The sequence below is a fragment of the Lutzomyia longipalpis genome, chromosome 2 (assembly GCF_024334085.1).
Source record: "Lutzomyia longipalpis isolate SR_M1_2022 chromosome 2, ASM2433408v1".
Taxonomy (NCBI): Eukaryota; Metazoa; Arthropoda; class Insecta; order Diptera; family Psychodidae; genus Lutzomyia; species Lutzomyia longipalpis.
Window position 1 is genome coordinate 27,741,318 of NC_074708.1, and position 18,276 is coordinate 27,759,593.

Below are 18,276 nucleotides of genomic sequence, written 5' to 3' on the forward strand. Positions count from 1 at the left end.
AATCACGTTGCTGATTATAAAATGATGATTAGCTGATGCCCATTTTAATTACTTTGTTGACATGACGCTCAATCCTCCCCCTCATTTGTATTTTCGTGGAAAACCAAACATTAAACTCAAAGGAACGCATGCCACCAACTTACGTGGATTTTATATATTACGAAGAAGATGCAAAAAAATCCATCCAGAAGGACCCAGAATGTCTCTGAGAGGTCAAGGGTACACCGTAAGCCAAGGAGTCCGACGTCAAGGCTGAATTGTGAAATTAAGAGCACGTGTGGTGCTCAATTAGCTAACTTGAGGACTATAAATTAGAAAATCGCTCGAATTTTTCTCACTTTTCCACTAATAAATCTAATTGAGAATATTGGAATTGGGGATTTTTTTTCTTCTTCTATGTAAATAAATGAGTCAGAACGCTAACTTTCGGCCAATTGCTGGAATATCAATCAGAAGGACCACAGTTCAAAAAATCAATTAAAAACAATTTTTTGAAGAATTTTTCGTTAATTCTATCAAAACTTTATAAATAATAAATTCTTCTACATAATTCTAAATTTTGTTTGATAAAAATATCATTGAAAAAAATTGATAATTGAGACATTTTAAATTAGCTAAAAGTCTCTTAATTAAGATTCATTAATAAAGAAATATCTACAAGAAAAAAATCGATAGTTCTGACCCAAGAGCTTTTTTCTTGCTTGATTGATTCATCAAATTGTTCGAATTTAAATAATAATTTAAGTTCATTACCTATAAATTATTCCTTAAACTATTTACATAACTTCTACTTAACAATAAAATTTAAAGCTAAATTAATTAAACAAAGCAACTTACATAATTTCTCCAAGGGCTTTGAAGCAATTTATCAATCTTTCCATTTTACATTAAACAGAAGCTTTATCATTAATTTTTGCAACAATGTAGAACTAAATAACCATTTGTTTACTTTTAACCCTGATATGCCTAGAAATTTTTTTTTAATTTTCAAGAAATTAAACTTCACAATTTCCCAAAAAATAATTTTGAGTCATTCAATTCATTCATTTAATCGAATCTATTAATTTTTCTGAGTGAACTAATATTGTAGAACAGACTATAACCTGGCTTAAATTTTCTGGTTTAGAATTTTATCTTTTTTGTTTAAGTTTTTTTTATTTAAATAAAATTATATTTTTTAAGTATTCATCCGTTAATGAAAATTTATCTGTAATCTATAAATTCTTTTCTGCTTTTAGTATTCAACTCTGAATTTTCTCATCCAAGAACTGAAAGCTTACCAATTGAAAGGAAGCTTTCAAAGGATATTTTCGAATCCTTTTAATTTTTAACGACTCTTCAATTATCTAGAAATCCTTTTTGAATTTCCAGGAGAAGAAGAAAAAGGCATAAAACTGCCATAAAATCTGCGCAGATGGACTTCAATATAAAAACCAACCGTGTCAATGAGAAGTCAACCTGAACCTCTGGGTCATTTCGGTGTGGCCATGTCTTGGCATTTTTCACCGCGCCGGGAGCTTCGTGCGGAGCTTTTGTCTTGCGGGAAGCTCTGTGGGAGTGGGAGGTACACACATCCACGAAGCTCCCCTGCGAAAAATTTCTCGCACCTGTGTGAATTTTTATCACCTGCCCCGCGATCGTCACTGTGCAGTCAATTGTGGGCCTCCAAAGTCGACGGATGAGCCACGAATAAGACATTCCCCAAGTGCTTCGTTCTCTTCGGTTATTAGGTGCTAAAGTGCGATTTTTGTGATTTTGTCTCCTAATCTATTGACACTATCAATTACTCTGCTACATCCGTGAGCATTATAGGTGCAATTTTTTTCTCGCTCTATCAATAGGACAAGACAGAGAATTTATTTGTTCAGAGAGAAGATTCACATAATTTTTTTAAAGAATAAATTTATGGTGAATTTTTTTAGAGGAAAAAAAAACAAACATTGCGCGGGAATTATGAAAAGTGAAAATTGGTGATCTTTTTTTTGGGTGATCGTGATCGCGAGAAGGCTCTTTTTGTGTGTATTTATTGCGAAGAAGAAGAAATAGGAAAAAAAAACTGTGAAGTGACAAACGAAAATGCCTTTGAAGATTTTCTTGGTCTTCTGTGGAATCTTCCTCAGCTCCAATTTTGCCACAGATCCTCCGATTCAGCCCTCAGCTACGACTCTGTACACAAACTCAAGCGTCAATTGGTCCTTTGTGTCCCTCAATAAGAGCTTCTGGGGTGCCAACATCCCCCGCAGTGGGGGTGTCGTCTTCGGGGTGAAACCCTCAAAGGGATGGCAGAGGCACTCGGACAAGAATACACTACCACCAGTCAATGAGGAGGATCCCGACAGTGTCCACGAGGATGGTGAGTCAAGACCAGAAGGCATTTTTGGGCAGCTGTGTTAACACGATGGGCACATTTGAATTGGGATGGAGATTGCATATCAATGCCTAAGCGCGAATTTCGCAGAATTCGGGGCACACCGTAGTCTAATCACGTCGAACGCAGAAAAAAAGTAACTCCCGTAAATTAATGGAAAGAATTCTGCAGACACGTGTGGAATATATCTCAACCATTCTTTTTCTTCTAATTCCAAAGTTTGTCTTTTGATTTGGGAATTTATAGTACTTTTTTAGAGGCTTGAATAAAGTGTTGCGATGAGGTAAATTGAAGAAGAGAGACAGGGTTAAGCACAGAATTTGCAAGGGAGGATAAAGGACATTCAAAAAATTAAATTAGAATCTTAAGAAATTCGTGAAAATTTTATAAAATGGTTGAAATATTACAACAAAACGAAAATCTTTAACAAAACTTAAAGCTTCTTTTTCCTTTTCTTGAGAAAAATTGTTAGATTTTAGATTAAAAAAATATATTGACACTAATTGTCACAAAAAAATTAAAAGAAAATTATTGTCATTCTAGATTTTGTTCTGAAATTCCTTAAAGAGCAATTTAGAATCTTGAAAAATTCCTAAAAATATTAGAATATGGTTGAAATGTTATTTTAAAAAAATCTTTAAGAAAAATGAGTCTAAATCAATTCAAGTTAAGTTTTTTTCTTAAAACTGTTTTATTCCTTTAAATTCTATGATTTGAGAGATCTAAAGAATGACATCTCCGTCAAGTTATGAAATCTGGTAAAGAATGAGAATATTCAGATATTTTAACCAAAACACATTTTGCTCTGTAACAGGCTAACTCATTTAAAGAAATAGCCCCGCCCTCCCCTATGAATGATTTTAAGTAAAAATATTTTCTTCTTCAGAAAATTCCGTTTCATTATGCTCTGAACGCTCTAAAAATTCTTACCTCTTGCGAATTTTAAACAGAAAAAAAAAAGATTTTTTTTAAAAAATAATTCCAGTATCTAAAAAATATATTTGTAGACACTCATTGTCACAAAACAGTTAAAAGAAAATTAATGTCTTTCTAGAATTAATACTAAAATTATAAAAAGAACTTTCCTTTTTCTTTAAAAAGCCGCAAGAAAATCTTAAAGAAAAAAAGTCAATAAATAATATTTTCATATTACTAGCAATTTAAGCTGTTTTAGCCGGCACGTCTGGCATATTAATATTTAATTTCATATCTGATCGCAAAATCACACCAATAAAACAACAATTAAGTAACAATTCCAAAGCAAATAGTTCAAATGAATTGGGCGCACGAACATTCTTCGATGTGAAAAGGCGACAGAGAGCGACGTTTTCCTTGACCATTTGTGAGAAAATTCCAAAAAGACACATATCGTGACAAACTCCGTGCAATTTGGATGGATACCTCTGAAGGGTGGTGGGCTGTTTTGGGCAGCCTCGAGCTCAAAATCCAGTCGTTTGGATTTCAAAAGGTTTTCTCATGACATAATGATGGAAATTATAAATTTTTCAATTTTTTTTTTAAACAAAAAGACAACTTTCCGGGAAAAAATGAGGAGTCACGCGTCCGGATGGCCTCTAATGGATGAAATTCCGAACAAATCATCATTTTATAATTTTCATCAATTCAACATTTTGAGGGGGCCCTAATTTTAAACACCAACTCACAGCCTAATCCATAAACCGGGGGGAATTGCAATGAGTAAAACTTAGCACATTTATTGCATAATGCACGTCTCACGAAACTCATGTGAGTTTTCTAATTTGAACTGAAAAAATAATCCGTCTCTATTTGCAAATATTGTGAAGACATTGACATTGAAACCTTCTCATGCTGTATGGTGGAAATTTCTCTCTTCCATCGAAATTTCGCTTTCGAGACGACCGACTTGCGGACCCACATTAACTTGGTTATTGTCTTACGCAAGAGGAAAGACTCTTACTTTCCACGCTTGTTTTTGTCTCTGTTTCCATTGTTCGGCGCATTCTTGTGGGCGAGTGATTGTGAATAAAATTAGAGCTCTTATTCGGTGATTTCACCGCAAAATTGCATTATCGGGAGAATTTCAATGAGATTTCTATACACTCTGCCCCACCAAAAAATGAATTGCCGAAGAGCTTCTTTCGAAAAAGCTTCACCCAAAAAAAAAACGAGAAATTTCCACCAAAATTTCCAAATTCGAGAGCGAGGAATTTTCGTTAGAATGAAAATTTTTAAACACTCAAAAGACAACTAAAAGAAGCTTTTTTTTCATATCCTAATATACGTATAAAATACAAAATTTGTGCGAAAATGTGTAAGAACGCACGACCCATGCATCGCGCCATAATAAACTTGACTTTGATGGGGGCATTGAAGCGAATCATACTCAACGATATTGGCTATTGGCTGTGTAAAAATGTTCCTTTAAGCGGTTGGACATGTTAATGTGATAATGTGGACATATTAATTTAATACAACATTGATCGGTCTATGCGAGCATCTAACGCGACGACGAACAGACAGATTTATTCTGCTAAATAAATATTACCTCTGCAAATAGTTTTATGATAGTTTGGATGGAAAACGCAATTATTTCAATGTTCATTATCCGGGATATTTTTGGCATTTAATACAGAGTTCTGGGGAAATGAGCTTTTTTGGTTCATTCGCATAATTAGGCGTGAAAACCTAAAAAGCTCATTTAAAAAACGATTTAACTGATAAACAACTACGTCAGTTTAATAAAACAAAAAAAAAAGAAATATAAAAAATAAATAAACTTAACATTTTGTTAGGTCTTCAGCAAAAGCAACCTTTTTGACATTCTAAATTAATTGTCTTTTTCGAGAGTTTTTGATTGTAATGAGGATTTTCTTTATAGAACTTTAAAAGTAAATAATTTACAAGATTTAATGTAATCTAATTAATAAATAAAACATTTTTTATTATTTTTTTGATTAAATATATTCATATATTTCTTTAGAAAACAATTTGCTTGATCAATGTAAAGAATCTCTGGTCTAAAATAAGAAAAGGCTATCAACTAAATAAAATAAAAGAAAATAAACTCCTAGACAATGTTGTGAAACGTTTTATATAAATCATGTTCTGAGACATGTTTCGCATGTTTCATTGCTAAATTCCTTGATTTTTATCTAAATCTTGATTTGATTTCGATTAAATTAATATTGACTGACTAATTTTTCCTGTTTCTATTGAATTAAATTAAAAGTCCAAAAGGAAATCAATTTTATAGACGGGAAATCGATGGTTTCAGTACAAAATCAGAATAATTGGTTCAGTTTAAAATTTCATTTTTATTGACGGAAATTCCTCAAAAATCAGGTCGTCTCAGAATTTTCACGAACTTTCCTTACGTTTATATTAAGTTTTTCATGAAAATTGAGAGCAAAATTAATAGAGCAAAACATTTATGGGACGATTAAATTAAGAGCGTAGAAGAATGTTAGTTTTTATAGTTTTCTTAATACTTCTTTCTCTTCTCTTCTCTTCTTTTATAATTTTCTTATCTTTTTTGTCTTTAGGTTTTTCTTTTTTATAATCAATTTTTACGAGGGGTGAATATTCTTTGAGAAATATTTCGATTCTCTTCAAATCTTGGAAAATTTCTTGATTTTATCATGAAAACTCAAACCTTTTTTTATCAATTTCATTTAAATACTTTAAAGGTTTGAAGGCTAATACTTCAAAAAACTAAGGCAGTATTTTGTGAATTTCTTATATAAATTGCAAGCTAATTATAACTACAAAATTCTACGGAAAAATCGTTCATCTCAGAAAAACGTTATAGACAATTTTTAGATTTGTGTACAAAAGACGTCAAAGCATGTAAAGCTCCAAATAATGTATCATATCCTCTCCAAGTTTATGACAAAGCTTTTCTCTCTTCTTAATAAATCTATAAATTCATCTGTATATCAAAACTCCCTACAAAAAATTATAAAATTCTGGATTTTAATTTAGCAAACATGAACGTTTGTATCACCTATTGGGCCAAAAATGATCACAACAAATTAATTAAGAGATTTCACCTTCCAATCCAGACTAAATTGCCCCGAAGCGCGTTGTGGCAATAAAAGTAGCTCCCAGTTCCCCCCGCTTAAATCTGAAAGCGAAACTATCAACAATGAAAAAAAAATCCATTTTAATTTGCCTCTCGAAATATTCTTAAATATGGTGAAGAATGTTATTTGAGTAGGCAATTAGCAGATTTTTGGGGAGTTATAAAAATAAATGGAAGACAATCCTGACAAAAATTGTCATGAATTAGACGTAGGTTACAAAAAAAGAATCACAGCTAAAAGGTGCAAAGAGTCAAGCTAAAAATCTCATTAAAATATTTTATGGACCACTGAAGCACTTTTTCCGCAATTTACAGGTTTACTGAAAGCTCTGGGAAGTCGCTATGGTGCCCTTGGGATGCCCTTCAACCCCGCAAGGAGTGCAGCTGTTTCGCAAAAGTGTCGCCAACAGACGGCTAAGTACTTCAGTGGGCTCAAGAACTTCGACATGTGGGCCATTAGAAGTAAGAATGGTGTTCTTTCATTGATGAGAAATAACGTCTTTCTGCACACGCAACACACACGAATTAGCATGTCAATAAAGTCATCAACTTATGTAGATTTTATTTATGCAAATTGCTACTGAATTTTCCTCTCACAGCCACCAATAACTGAAACGTTCCAAAAGAAAAGTAATTCTTTTATTAAAGACTCATCTACGTACTTTGTGAAGTCTCTTTAAGCATTCCCATTCATCATTCTGGGCTAATTGTTGCAGCATATAGCATCTGCTAAAGAGCTGCAGAAGAAATATGTCCCCTCAAGGGGCGGTAATTTGTAAAGAATTGCATAAGAATTCTACCTCTGTACACTTCTATTGTTTTTTATTGCAATTTTTACCAGGTTCTCTCAGAAAAAAATATGCAGAATTTACCTTCAAAAGGTTATTTTTCAGCCAATTCGTTGCTTATTGTGTAGCAGATTTATTTGCAACGAGGAGCAAAAATTAAATTTTTCAAACAAAATTTGAAAAACTAAAAAAAAAGATGTGAAAAAGCTAATTGAATAGTTGACAATTCTTATTTATTTCTGTTGTGAAAAATCATAATAATTTAAAAAAAAAATTTTTTTCACAAATCTTTTCGAATTTTCCACTAGAATCTTCGATTTTATTTCGAAGATCCAAACATAGAATAATGATGAAATCTTCACTATAAGCTATTTATTAGAAGATCTAATTTAAAATTTAATTCAAAAAAATATATTTTTAAAATAATTTCAGATATTTTTAACAAGTTTTGGTAGATTTTTAACGATTTTTTCACTTATTTTCCTTTTTTCTTGGGTAGATTATTAATTTTCTACTGCAATTTTGCCTTATATTTGTTTTATAGAAATTAAATTAAAAAATAATTTATTTATTATTAAAAAATTTTTCTGGAAAATGTGTTGGAAAATCTCTTTTTAGCCTAACAAAATTTTAGATCAGATCAATTCAAATCTATTCAATGTGAGTTTAAAGATCTGAAATGGTTAAGAAGTTAAGTAAAAAGGCCATTTCTTGATTATAATTAGCAATTTCTTGTGAGCCATCATTAGCATTGGTGGCAGTTTTATGCAAAAAGACGCGAAAACCCACCGATTATCACTCAATAATGCTTCTCTTGCTTTTTTTTTCTCATCCCACCTTTGCTCATTTAGTGCTCGACAGTTCAGCTAAACTTCCCTCAGGACTCCTCAATGGCAATGTCAATCAATTGGGGGACTTTGATCAGTGCCTGGACGTTTTGGATGTAGCTGAGAAAATCCGTGGGCAGTACTGCTTGGCCTCGTTGCAGCCCGAAGTTCCGGACAAGTATGTGCGCATGAAGTTCCTGCATCAGCTTCTTCAGTCCCACAGCGCCTTCCGAAGTGAATTCAACGACGTGAGTATTTTGGCGGGAAACTTTGGCGCTCGCGTGGTTTTTTTTTCACTGCGAGAGGTGCGAAGAAATTAGAGCTGGGCGTAAAAAAAGGCGAATCATGGAAATGACTTCATAGGTTCGCGTACAAATGCGGAATGCTAATTGAAAGAAGCTGATCATCTTGCCAAATAAGACAACAATCAATATTTTCGTTCTCTTCCTGGAAGTAAAAAATAGAGCACGGAGTTCACAAAAAGAAAATTGTTGAGCCTGCAATGAACCCTGGTGACGGTCATCGACCACAGAAGTTCTGCTAAAAAAAATTTGCAATGTGTTAATTGTTCATCAATTGACCCTCGTCAAACAAATCTCGCGAAATTCCAGTAAACTCTTAGCGTAAAAAAAGCCAAAACTTCTCACATGAATAGAGAAGAAATTTTTGAATTGAAAGCCTTGAATTTATGCGTTAAAACGAAACTCTTTGTCCATTCTCAGATAAAGAAAAAATCGTTTGAATTACTTAGAAGTTCTTCAATTTTATTCATTTTTTTTGCATTTCCTTTTAAATATGCAAATTAAAAGAAACTTCTGTGTCCATCTGCAGCTTTATTCTATAAAGAATTCAGTGCATAAAATAGCTGTGAGAACCAATAAAATCAGATCATTAGGCAAAATACGCGTAATGCATTTTAATTCCGTTCCATACAAATAAACATTTTTCCAAGTTTCGAAAAATAAATTCTAGCAGAGATACAAACCCATCGAGAGGCTAATCATTTATTAAAAAATACGACATATGAGAATTTAATATTTTATTCGCTTCTTGATTTTTTTTTAAAAATCAAAATGAAATAAACTTTTCTTAAATTTTCCTTTAATCTTCCCAGCCTGGTCACAGAGTTCCCAGATTTTCAACCATAAACTGGGCTCTCTGTGTTCCATCCGGATGCTCCCATACGGACATCGAACTGTCCCTTCTGGAGTACGCTAAGGAGTTTACAGCAGCTACGAAAATTGATCTTAAGGTCCGCATCGACAAGGAAATGTGCCAAACAAAGCAGACACTTCCTAGAATTGATCAGAGCACCCTAATTGCTGGTGGAGTCTTCCTGGTAGTCCTACTCTTAGCAGCTCTGATGACTCTTTACGACTTTAAGTCAACAAGCGAGAATAAAAGTATGTCTGAAGTAATTTTTTTGAAACTATCTAGATTTTCTTTAATTCCTTCCAATCATTTCAGACGAATGGTTCCTAACTTTCTCCCTGCGAAAAAACACTCAATCCTTATTCAGCTTCACAAGAGATTCAAATGACATTGCCAGCGTCCACGGGATCCGTTTCTTCAATGCAGTTATGCTCATAATTGCTCACAAGTCCATGGCTCTCTTCTTTGGACCATATTCGAACAGAACAGAGATGTCAGAGTACTTAGGACAACCGTGGACGGTTATAGGAAGAGCAGCTAGCTTGTATACTGATCCCTTCATCATGCTGAGTGGCCTTCTAACAACATACTCCCTCTATGGGCGTCTTCAGAGAGGTCAACCCATCAGAGTTGTTCAGGAGTACGCTGGACGTTTCTTGAGGCTTGTTCCCACACTCGGAGCTCTTATTCTCTTCTGCACATTTATCCTCCCGCTTTTGGGAACAGGACCTCAATGGAATCTCGTGATAACGACGCACGCGGATATCTGCAAAACCACCTGGTGGAGGAATCTTCTCTTCATTCACAATTACTTTGGCTTCGAGAACATGGTGAGAACAGACAATGTATCAGTTTTTTAGTTTTCAGTAATCTAACAATTTCTAACTAACTGCTGATTTAACTGCTCTTAGCAGTTAACAAATACTTCAACCGATCTGAATAAATAACTAATCCTTTAACTGCTCTAAAAATTTTTCAAAAAACTTAACTGTTCTGAAATATTTAAAAATGATCCAAAAATGATCCTTGCAGTGCTTAACCCACACACATCATGTTGGAATAGACACACAGCTCTTCATCTTGTCGCCTCTGATAGCCGTTGGGCTATTCAAATGGCCCAGAAAGACTCTCATGACAATCTTGGCTATTGCCGGAATATCAACTGCTGCCAGATACCATGTTACTGTTACAAGAAGACTTGCGAACTACATCTTCTTCGGGACATCGTAAGTTTTAAACTTAAAAGATTTCATTCAAAATGGGATCAGAAAGGATTCATTGATCTCTTTGAACTTTCAGGATCTCCCAACTTTTTGACACTGCCAACTACATGTACATCCTCCCAGCACATAGGGCCACTGTCTACGCCATGGGAGTCTTGCTGGGCTATGTCCTACGCCGTTACAGGGATCTAACACTCACACCGACACAGCTAAAAGTTGGCTGGTACATCAACACAGCCCTCATGCTGGTGGCCTTCTTCGGACCCGCTCCAATGGGTAGCATAGGCTATGAGTACAATGCAACGCATGCAGCGCACTATGCAGCATTTGCACCAATTGCATGGTGCAGCTTCTTCGCGTGGATCATCTTCACATCCCACCTTGGGTATGAATCTCTGCTGAGTCGGCTTCTCTCCTGGGAAGGCTTCCTAGTCACGACGCGCCTCTCCTATGCCATCTATCTCACACAGTTTCCAGTCTTCTTCTACAACGTCGGACGTACACGTACCCCTGAGCGGTATGAATTCATCCCCTCGACGGTAAGGACTGAATTTGTGTGTCTTTGCTAATTCGAAAATCTTTAATTTTTTTTTTATTTTGCGTCTTTCAGTTGAGATTTAATGAATTCCTGTGGATTGCTCTCACCTCCATTGCTCTAACATTGCTCTTTGACACACCATTTGGAAATATAAAAAAGCTCCTATTTAGGGCACCATCGAGACGAAGAGGGAGCGCAGTTCCGGATAAAAATCAACAGGAAAAGAAGGAAATTGTCTACAGTACGAATGTTATTAAATCTCTCCTAGATTGAGGCGAGAACAAAACCCAAAAATTATTTATAAGCTGACGTTGCAAATTGTGACGAAATTTAACAAATTTTGTATGCAAAATATACTAAAATATTGAATTAAATGATTTATTGTAAACTGCCCATTTGGGCTAATATACAAATTTCTTTTACAATTATTATTCCTTTAAACTGATCGTGTCTCTTACATTACATCTTTGTGATAGGTCTGACATTTTCCTAAAATTAACTCTCACGTTTAAGAAAAGAATATTGAAGGATTTCTTTGATCCTTTTCAACGATGAAGTTGCAGACCATACGAGTGGTCAAAAGTACTTCAAACAACGTTACTATCCATATCTAACATCTTTAACAACTGAATTTAAATCAAAATAAACACAATAAAGAGCAAAAGCTTAAATTACCACAAATATCATGTAAGACTGAAAAAAACGCATTCAAAATCAAAATGATCTTTCTTAAGTTAAATTGTTTACTAGCTAAACTAATTGATGATAACTTTAAATTTTCCACACGTGTTTTCCTCCTCTACTAAAAGCTTACTATTCCATCGTAAAATATTCTGCCTCTGAAATTTAATCTGCATCTACTTCAATGTCGATCTCTCTATGTCTAGATAGCCTTCCAAGACTTTCGATGAAACGCGGGCCCTCATTTCTCTAGTCATCGAGTTTGACTCTCCTCCACAAAGAAAATCTCCAGCACACCGAAATGCTCCCCTTTTCATCCCAGCATGGCTTTAAAGTGATGTTTTCGACTCCATCCGGCAAGATACGTCCAATTTTTCGTAGAGCTATTTTCAAGATGTATTCCCTCGTCGTACTAATCTAAGTACCATCGTCTCAGCTTAGTTTTCTCACAATTGCATCCTTAATATTCAATCAAGAAGATTCTTCACGACTTCACAGTGCTCATCATGATTCTATAGGATCATACATCTTTGTCCAGTACACTTTCCTTGGTATTCAATTCCTCACGAAATAAAATTCCAGGTCCAATTCATATGAATAAAGTTCACTCTGCAGCACTCCAAAAATCTCTCACATTTGAGGAGAGACAGAGGATAAACTGTAGTCTTATTGAGCCCAATCAAAAGTCCAACGTTGCCGTTAGCCCTCTACTGCTGTTGGTGACTTCCTCGCCAGCTTACAATAAATTTTCGCAATTTTTCACTATTCTGATAGTTAACAACTTAAATATTTCACTAATTCAAACTTCAGTTTTAAAAATATTTCTCTTCATTGTAAACTATTTCATGATCATTTAAATTGATACCCCCCCATATCTTACACCCGATTGTTCGCTTGCTAGCACAAGCGCATCCTACTCTCACCAAGTCTGACACAACGTACTAAAATATTGTTCTGTGACATTTAGAGTAAATAATAAATGGATGATGAGGAGAATTTTGATGGAAATTCGTTTTATTTTTTTCTAGAATTTTTGTGGTCAAAATGATAATTTAGAGTAGACAAGGGGATGGTTTAACCTCAATTATGTGAAACAAATTCACTTTTTGTTGAGCAAAATGTATGAGGAATTCTTGAGTCTCGATGAATCTCGACCGATTCCCGAGAAACACTTTAACTTTTTTTTTATAATTAATCTTTATTATATAGATAAGTCAATCCGGATGATTAATCGAAAGCTAATTGAATGTAGTTTCGATTGCAAGTGGAATTTTGTAAATTAATCCCTTCGTCTGATCGGTCGACAGATGTTTCACGAAAAGTACTGAATTCCGGGGTTGAGCGCCCCTGGGAGTAGAGTATTTATCAATAATACCTATCTTAATCGATGAAATGTATTATCAACCACCGTTGGCGGATGGCTTGTTTTATTGCTCTAATTCATTAATCTTAATATGTATCTTAATATGTAAAGCTGAAAAGTCTATATATGTTTTTTGGCACATGAACTCCTCCGAAACGGCTGGGCCGATCTTCATGAAATTTGGTATGGGGGTAGATGGGGTCAATACGAGTTGCAAGCGCTATATGGGATTCCGCCCTTCCCCCCTTTATAGCCCCCCACAGAAAAATTGATTTTTTCCCATTTTCTACCTGCTGAAGGGTCAGATAACGGGATTTTTTTATTTTAAAAATTTTTCGGGGTACGTATTATCCATCCCCCCACTAATATAAGCCCCCCTTTTATAGCTCAAAATGGAGTTTGCTCACACGTGATTGGTGGCTCGGGTTGACTAGTAGATTTCTAATTTCTTATCTTCTTTCTTAATAAAGAAAGGTCTGTTTGTTGGTAATCGCATCTGTACAGCTAAGTATATAATTCTACGCCCGATCGCAATGAAATTTGGTACAGAGGCTCCTTATATCAGGCGGTTTTAAATGGCCTACGGCTGCATTCAGGAGACGTAATATTTCCCCTCCAGAGCCCCCTTTCAAATAAAATAATTTTTAGCTAATTTTTGCCAATATTTTAGGAATTCTTTCGATATCATCTCTGTTCATTCCATTTTAATGTATTTTCTATTAGTTTAATATGTTCTGGCACACTCGATTTATGTATACCTAAAATTTTCGCGAAGCGCAACAAATCCCCGCGCAGAGGGGTGAGGTAAATTAAAGCGAAGCGACAATTTACCTCGTCTTTCTACATAAAAGACTTTCGTGTAAAATGTTTAGTAATTCGTACATATATCAGCAGTGCAGATCAGATTCTGATTTGTTTGGGGCGTTTGGTTGGGGTGGCCGTGATTATGGTCGCTTTCAATCCACTGCAGCTAAAGTAAGCTTATTGTGGAGATCAGCAGTGCAAGTGATCTGTTCAATTTTGCCGCCGTGAATTTTAAGTGATTTTGTAAAAAAAATCAATTTTTTTTCTTATTCAGAAATGTAAAAAAATTTTGGCTCTATGTCGCATATTGGGACAGGACCGGTCACACGATGTATTATTGTTCTCCATGTGGAAGAATAGTGAGGACTTTTTTACGGATAGAAATGTATCAATCTCCTGATCAAAACGCTCAACGTGATATAATTGCCCGACGACGGATGGGGCGCACTTTCCGGTTTATGTATTTGAAGCGGCGATCTTTTGGATGAGAGCATGATTGCTCTATACATTGCACCCTTAATTTATTTTTGAGAAATATTCAGGTAAATATTGTAAGATGTACTGGTAAGCTGACCAAGCTTACGAAAGCTGTGTTTCTTTCAGTGTACCAATTTTGTGAGAGAAAACTATTACGCAAATTAATTTAAATACGCGTAAAATCGGGAAAAGTTGAAGTCTTCCCCCACGAAATCTTTAAAATGCCATACCCCGGGACCGGCTCCATAGATTTTCGATTTTGAGCTATCGTTGGAAAGGTCTTAACCTCAACTATAACATATTCAAATATGAAGTAAATCGATAATGGCAAAAAAGATCGATAATGGTAAAAAAAATTTGATTTTGACTTTAGCGCCTCTCGCGGTCATTTCTCAAAGTTGCAATGATCTAGACATTTGTAGGGTTTCACGAAACCTTTCATTTGCGCTTGAGTTGATCAAAATCGGACTTGTAGAACCCGAGATATGACATGCCAACTTTGGAAGGCTATATCTCGAGAACGGATCCATAGATTTTCTTCATTTTCAGCATGGTGATAGATAATATAGTCTTCTACAACATATCAAAAAATGAAAAAAAAATTATGTTGCCGTTTTCGAGATATTCACCGAAAACTCATCGAAAATTTTGTTTTTGATTTTTGGCCCCCTAGCGGTCACTTTTGAAACTTTGGATGTTCTAGAGAGTTGTAGGGTTTGTTGAGAGCTTTTATTTGATCCCGAGTTGATCAAATGAAAAACTAAAATTGCAAGAGAATGGTGATAGACAGAGACTTGCAGTAAACGGCAAAGTTTAAATATTGACCAGAAGACATCCGATTATGATGTTAAATTTTACCTTCCACCTCTGCGTCCGCCATTTTGAATAACCCCTCATACTCATACATGCCTCATACTTGAAAATCGGTGAAGCCCTTTAGTCAATATGGCCACCACAATTTCTCATCGAAAATGGGCTACAACTCGAAAACGGCTTGACCGATTTTGATCAACTAGAAAAATGTATTACTTTACATTTATATTATGTATACATTAAGCGTCGGACTTATCAAGCTCGAGAGATAAAATGCAAATTTTAGAAGGCGATATCTCCGGAACGACAATATATAGATTTTTTTCATTATTGACATGGTGAAATTTTTGTACATAAAACGAAATGCAAGTTGCGTATCACGCCATCTCAGTACCTCTCTTTGTGGTCGACAAGCTCTATTATCTTTATCCCTTTATCATTAGATAGATTAGATATAAATCGTTAATATTAGTTTTGTGCGTACGAAATTATTTGGAAAATTTAAGACGCTTTAATCAAAGATCTTTAAGTGTGAATTAATTTATGAGTATAAGCCTGTACATTGTATTATAGATTTCACGATAAATAGGAAAATTAGATAAGGTTATTAGTCATTCATTCATTCATTTTTTTATAATCATCTCACAGAGAGAGAGAGAGAGAGAGAGAAAGAGAGAGGGAAAGCGAAAGTCTAGCAAGCGCTGTGTGACATCGTATTTTTAATTTTAATTTTTTTAATTTTAATTTAATTTGGAATTTCTTTCAGAGTTATATGGATAGTACAATGAATGAAACGTACGAATCAAATAAAACTTCCGACGTTGGATTTGAATTTCAGAAAGAAATTCTACTTCATCTCGCATTGATGCTTCAGAAGTTAGACTGCAAGAACTTCTCACTGGGTTACGAAGTTAAAGGATATGGCAAATTCGACGACGTAGTCTGTAAATGTGAGATTGATGGAACATCTCATCTCATTTTAATTCAGGCTAAGCACTATGAGAATAAGCTTATCACACCACAGATTCTTTTGGGTAAAAACGAAGATTTCTGTTTATGGGCATATTTTAAGAGTGTTGCAGAAATAAGGAAAAATCATAAAGGAAATGAAAAGCTCAAATTTATCTTCTGGACAACGGCAAAACTTTCAAAGAATATCTGCAAAATTCCTGTTCAAGACTCAGCGTTTGTCCAAGTTTTTAATGGAATCCACAATCTAGAAACAGAAATCAGAAAGTTAGATAGAATAATCTTTGAAAATTTAGACGAAAATGAAAAGTACATCGAACTTAAAACAAATTATGAAAATTTTAACGAAAATTCTAAATATTTTATTGAGAATTTTATTTACGTGTCAGAGTCACCAAATTGTGAAGATCTCAAGGATCTGAATGATATGTTAATTAAAAGAGTATTTAAAATCAGAGAAGAAGCTTATTACAGATTGCTTCGAGATAACATTCTAAATTTTCTCAAAATTGATAAAGAAAAGAAACGTAAATTCTTGACAAGAAGGGATTTTGAAAAACTAATCTCAAATACCATGCTGGACGTTGAATTGCCAAGAATATCAAAAGAATACCCCAGTGAGCTTCCAAAAGCAATTTCCATGGCTCATAATTTTAAAGAAGAATCTTTAGAAATGATTCGCAATATCTTGGAAACAAAGGGTAAAATAGTTCGAGATGAAAGATGCTGTAAATTAAATGCTTTAAAAGTTTTATTTTCCATTCAAAAAAATGATTCGAATCTACTTTTAATTCCAATTTCAAAATTAAATAATCTTTGTTATGAAGCCCTTAAATCTTACGACAGAAGAGTTGTTGTTCTGGTTGACGAAGAAATTGAAACAGGACAGTTGATTGTTAAAGATAATTTAGTATTTGTGGGAAAGATTAAAAAAGAAACTTCTTTCCCTAAATTACCGCCGTTTTCTTTGAATGATCTCACTGGAAAATCAAAAGAAAATGTTTTGCAAGAAGTCTTTTTTGAACTTCAAGGATTTTCAGTTTCATTACATATATTGAAAGACCAGAATACTCTTTCACAAAAAATGTTTATTCATCTTATTGAATCCACTTCATTGAAAATCGGTAAAGCTTTGTCTTTAAATAAAATTCCTGAGCCTTATATTGAAAGGAGCTTTGAGACTTCATCACATAAACAAATTCGTGAAGAAAGTCTCTTACAGAAATATTCTCATTGTGTTGTGAAGGGAAATCCGGGAATAGGAAAATCTGCTACATTGCAAAAGCTTGTGATTGATTTTAAGAAAAAATATCCAGAATTTTGGGTTGAATTTATTGAGCTGCGGGCATTTTCGAATGTTTTTTGGGAAAAACTCTGCGCGGGACAATTTGAATTTTCTTCTGAAATGCAAGCAAAAAGTTTTCTTCTCCACAAAATTCTAAATATTAAAGAAAATTCTTTGGAGGAAGAACTTTTTGAGTTTTATTTAACGCTTGAAAAGGCCAAGATTTTGCTTATCTTTGACGGTTTTGACGAAATAATGCCAACTTATGAGAGAATTGTTTTGAATTTGATACAAATACTCAAACTTCTTAATATGAAAATTTTCATTTCGGGGCGATTACATTGCAGTTCAATTCTAAAGGAGCTGGAAACATTTGAGGAAATCGAATTATTAATGTATACTATTGACCAAAGTACTGAATATCTCGAGAAAAAATTGAACAAGGAAATGGAAGATACTTCAACGATTTTCCCAATTTTTAAAAATTTCCTAATATCGGATGAATATTATACTATCCGAAAATATATAATTGAAACCCCACTATACCTGAAAATAATAATTGAAATTGCTGTGAGTATGTTCAAAAATAATCCAGAAAATTTAACAATTTTCGACCCAACTAATGAAAGTGAATTCAATGAATTGTGGCTGTACAACAAAATCTTTGAACAATCCTTTGATAATTACTTTGAGAAACAAGGAATTGATCCAACATCTGCTTCTTCTCTGGAAAAAAAGTCAAATGAAATACAGAGAGTAAGGAATCTTTATATTACCTTTGCAAACAATTTATTTGATGAATCATCTGAAAATAATAAAAGACATTCATTTGAGAATGTACTTAAAAAAGAGGAGATTGACATCCTTGAGCGAGGCTTCGTTACACGATATGAAGGAAAATATGAATTTATTCATCAAACTTTTG

General features: G+C 34.2%; 2 protein-coding genes across 8 annotated transcripts in view; one reads left to right on the plus strand and one right to left on the minus strand.

Annotated features, from left to right (window-relative positions):
* The window catches only part of LOC129789858 (serine/arginine repetitive matrix protein 1-like), a 982,101-nt gene that overhangs the window by 204,962 nt on the left and 758,863 nt on the right, over nucleotides 1–18,276 (minus strand). The window lies entirely within an intron of this gene.
* LOC129789853 (nose resistant to fluoxetine protein 6-like) lies at nucleotides 1,650–11,326 on the plus strand. Its single transcript, XM_055826935.1, has 8 exons — nucleotides 1,650–2,353; nucleotides 6,747–6,893; nucleotides 8,071–8,294; nucleotides 9,161–9,449; nucleotides 9,514–10,028; nucleotides 10,231–10,424; nucleotides 10,498–10,960; nucleotides 11,032–11,326. The coding sequence occupies exons 1-8, from the start codon at nucleotides 2,077–2,079 to the stop codon at nucleotides 11,230–11,232; spliced, it is 2,310 nt and encodes a 769-aa protein (XP_055682910.1). The 5' UTR covers nucleotides 1,650–2,076; the 3' UTR covers nucleotides 11,233–11,326.

Bases quoted from the DNA above. Each gene is read 5' to 3' on its own strand.
- LOC129789853 (XM_055826935.1), top strand. From the start codon at position 2,077: ATGCCTTTGAAGATTTTCTTGGTCTTCTGTGGAATCTTCCTCAGCTCC. The intron at 6,894-8,070 runs GTAAGAATGGTG...TTGCTCATTTAG, and splicing joins CGACATGTGGGCCATTAGAA to TGCTCGACAGTTCAGCTAAA. The intron at 9,450-9,513 runs GTATGTCTGAAG...CAATCATTTCAG, and splicing joins GTCAACAAGCGAGAATAAAA to ACGAATGGTTCCTAACTTTC.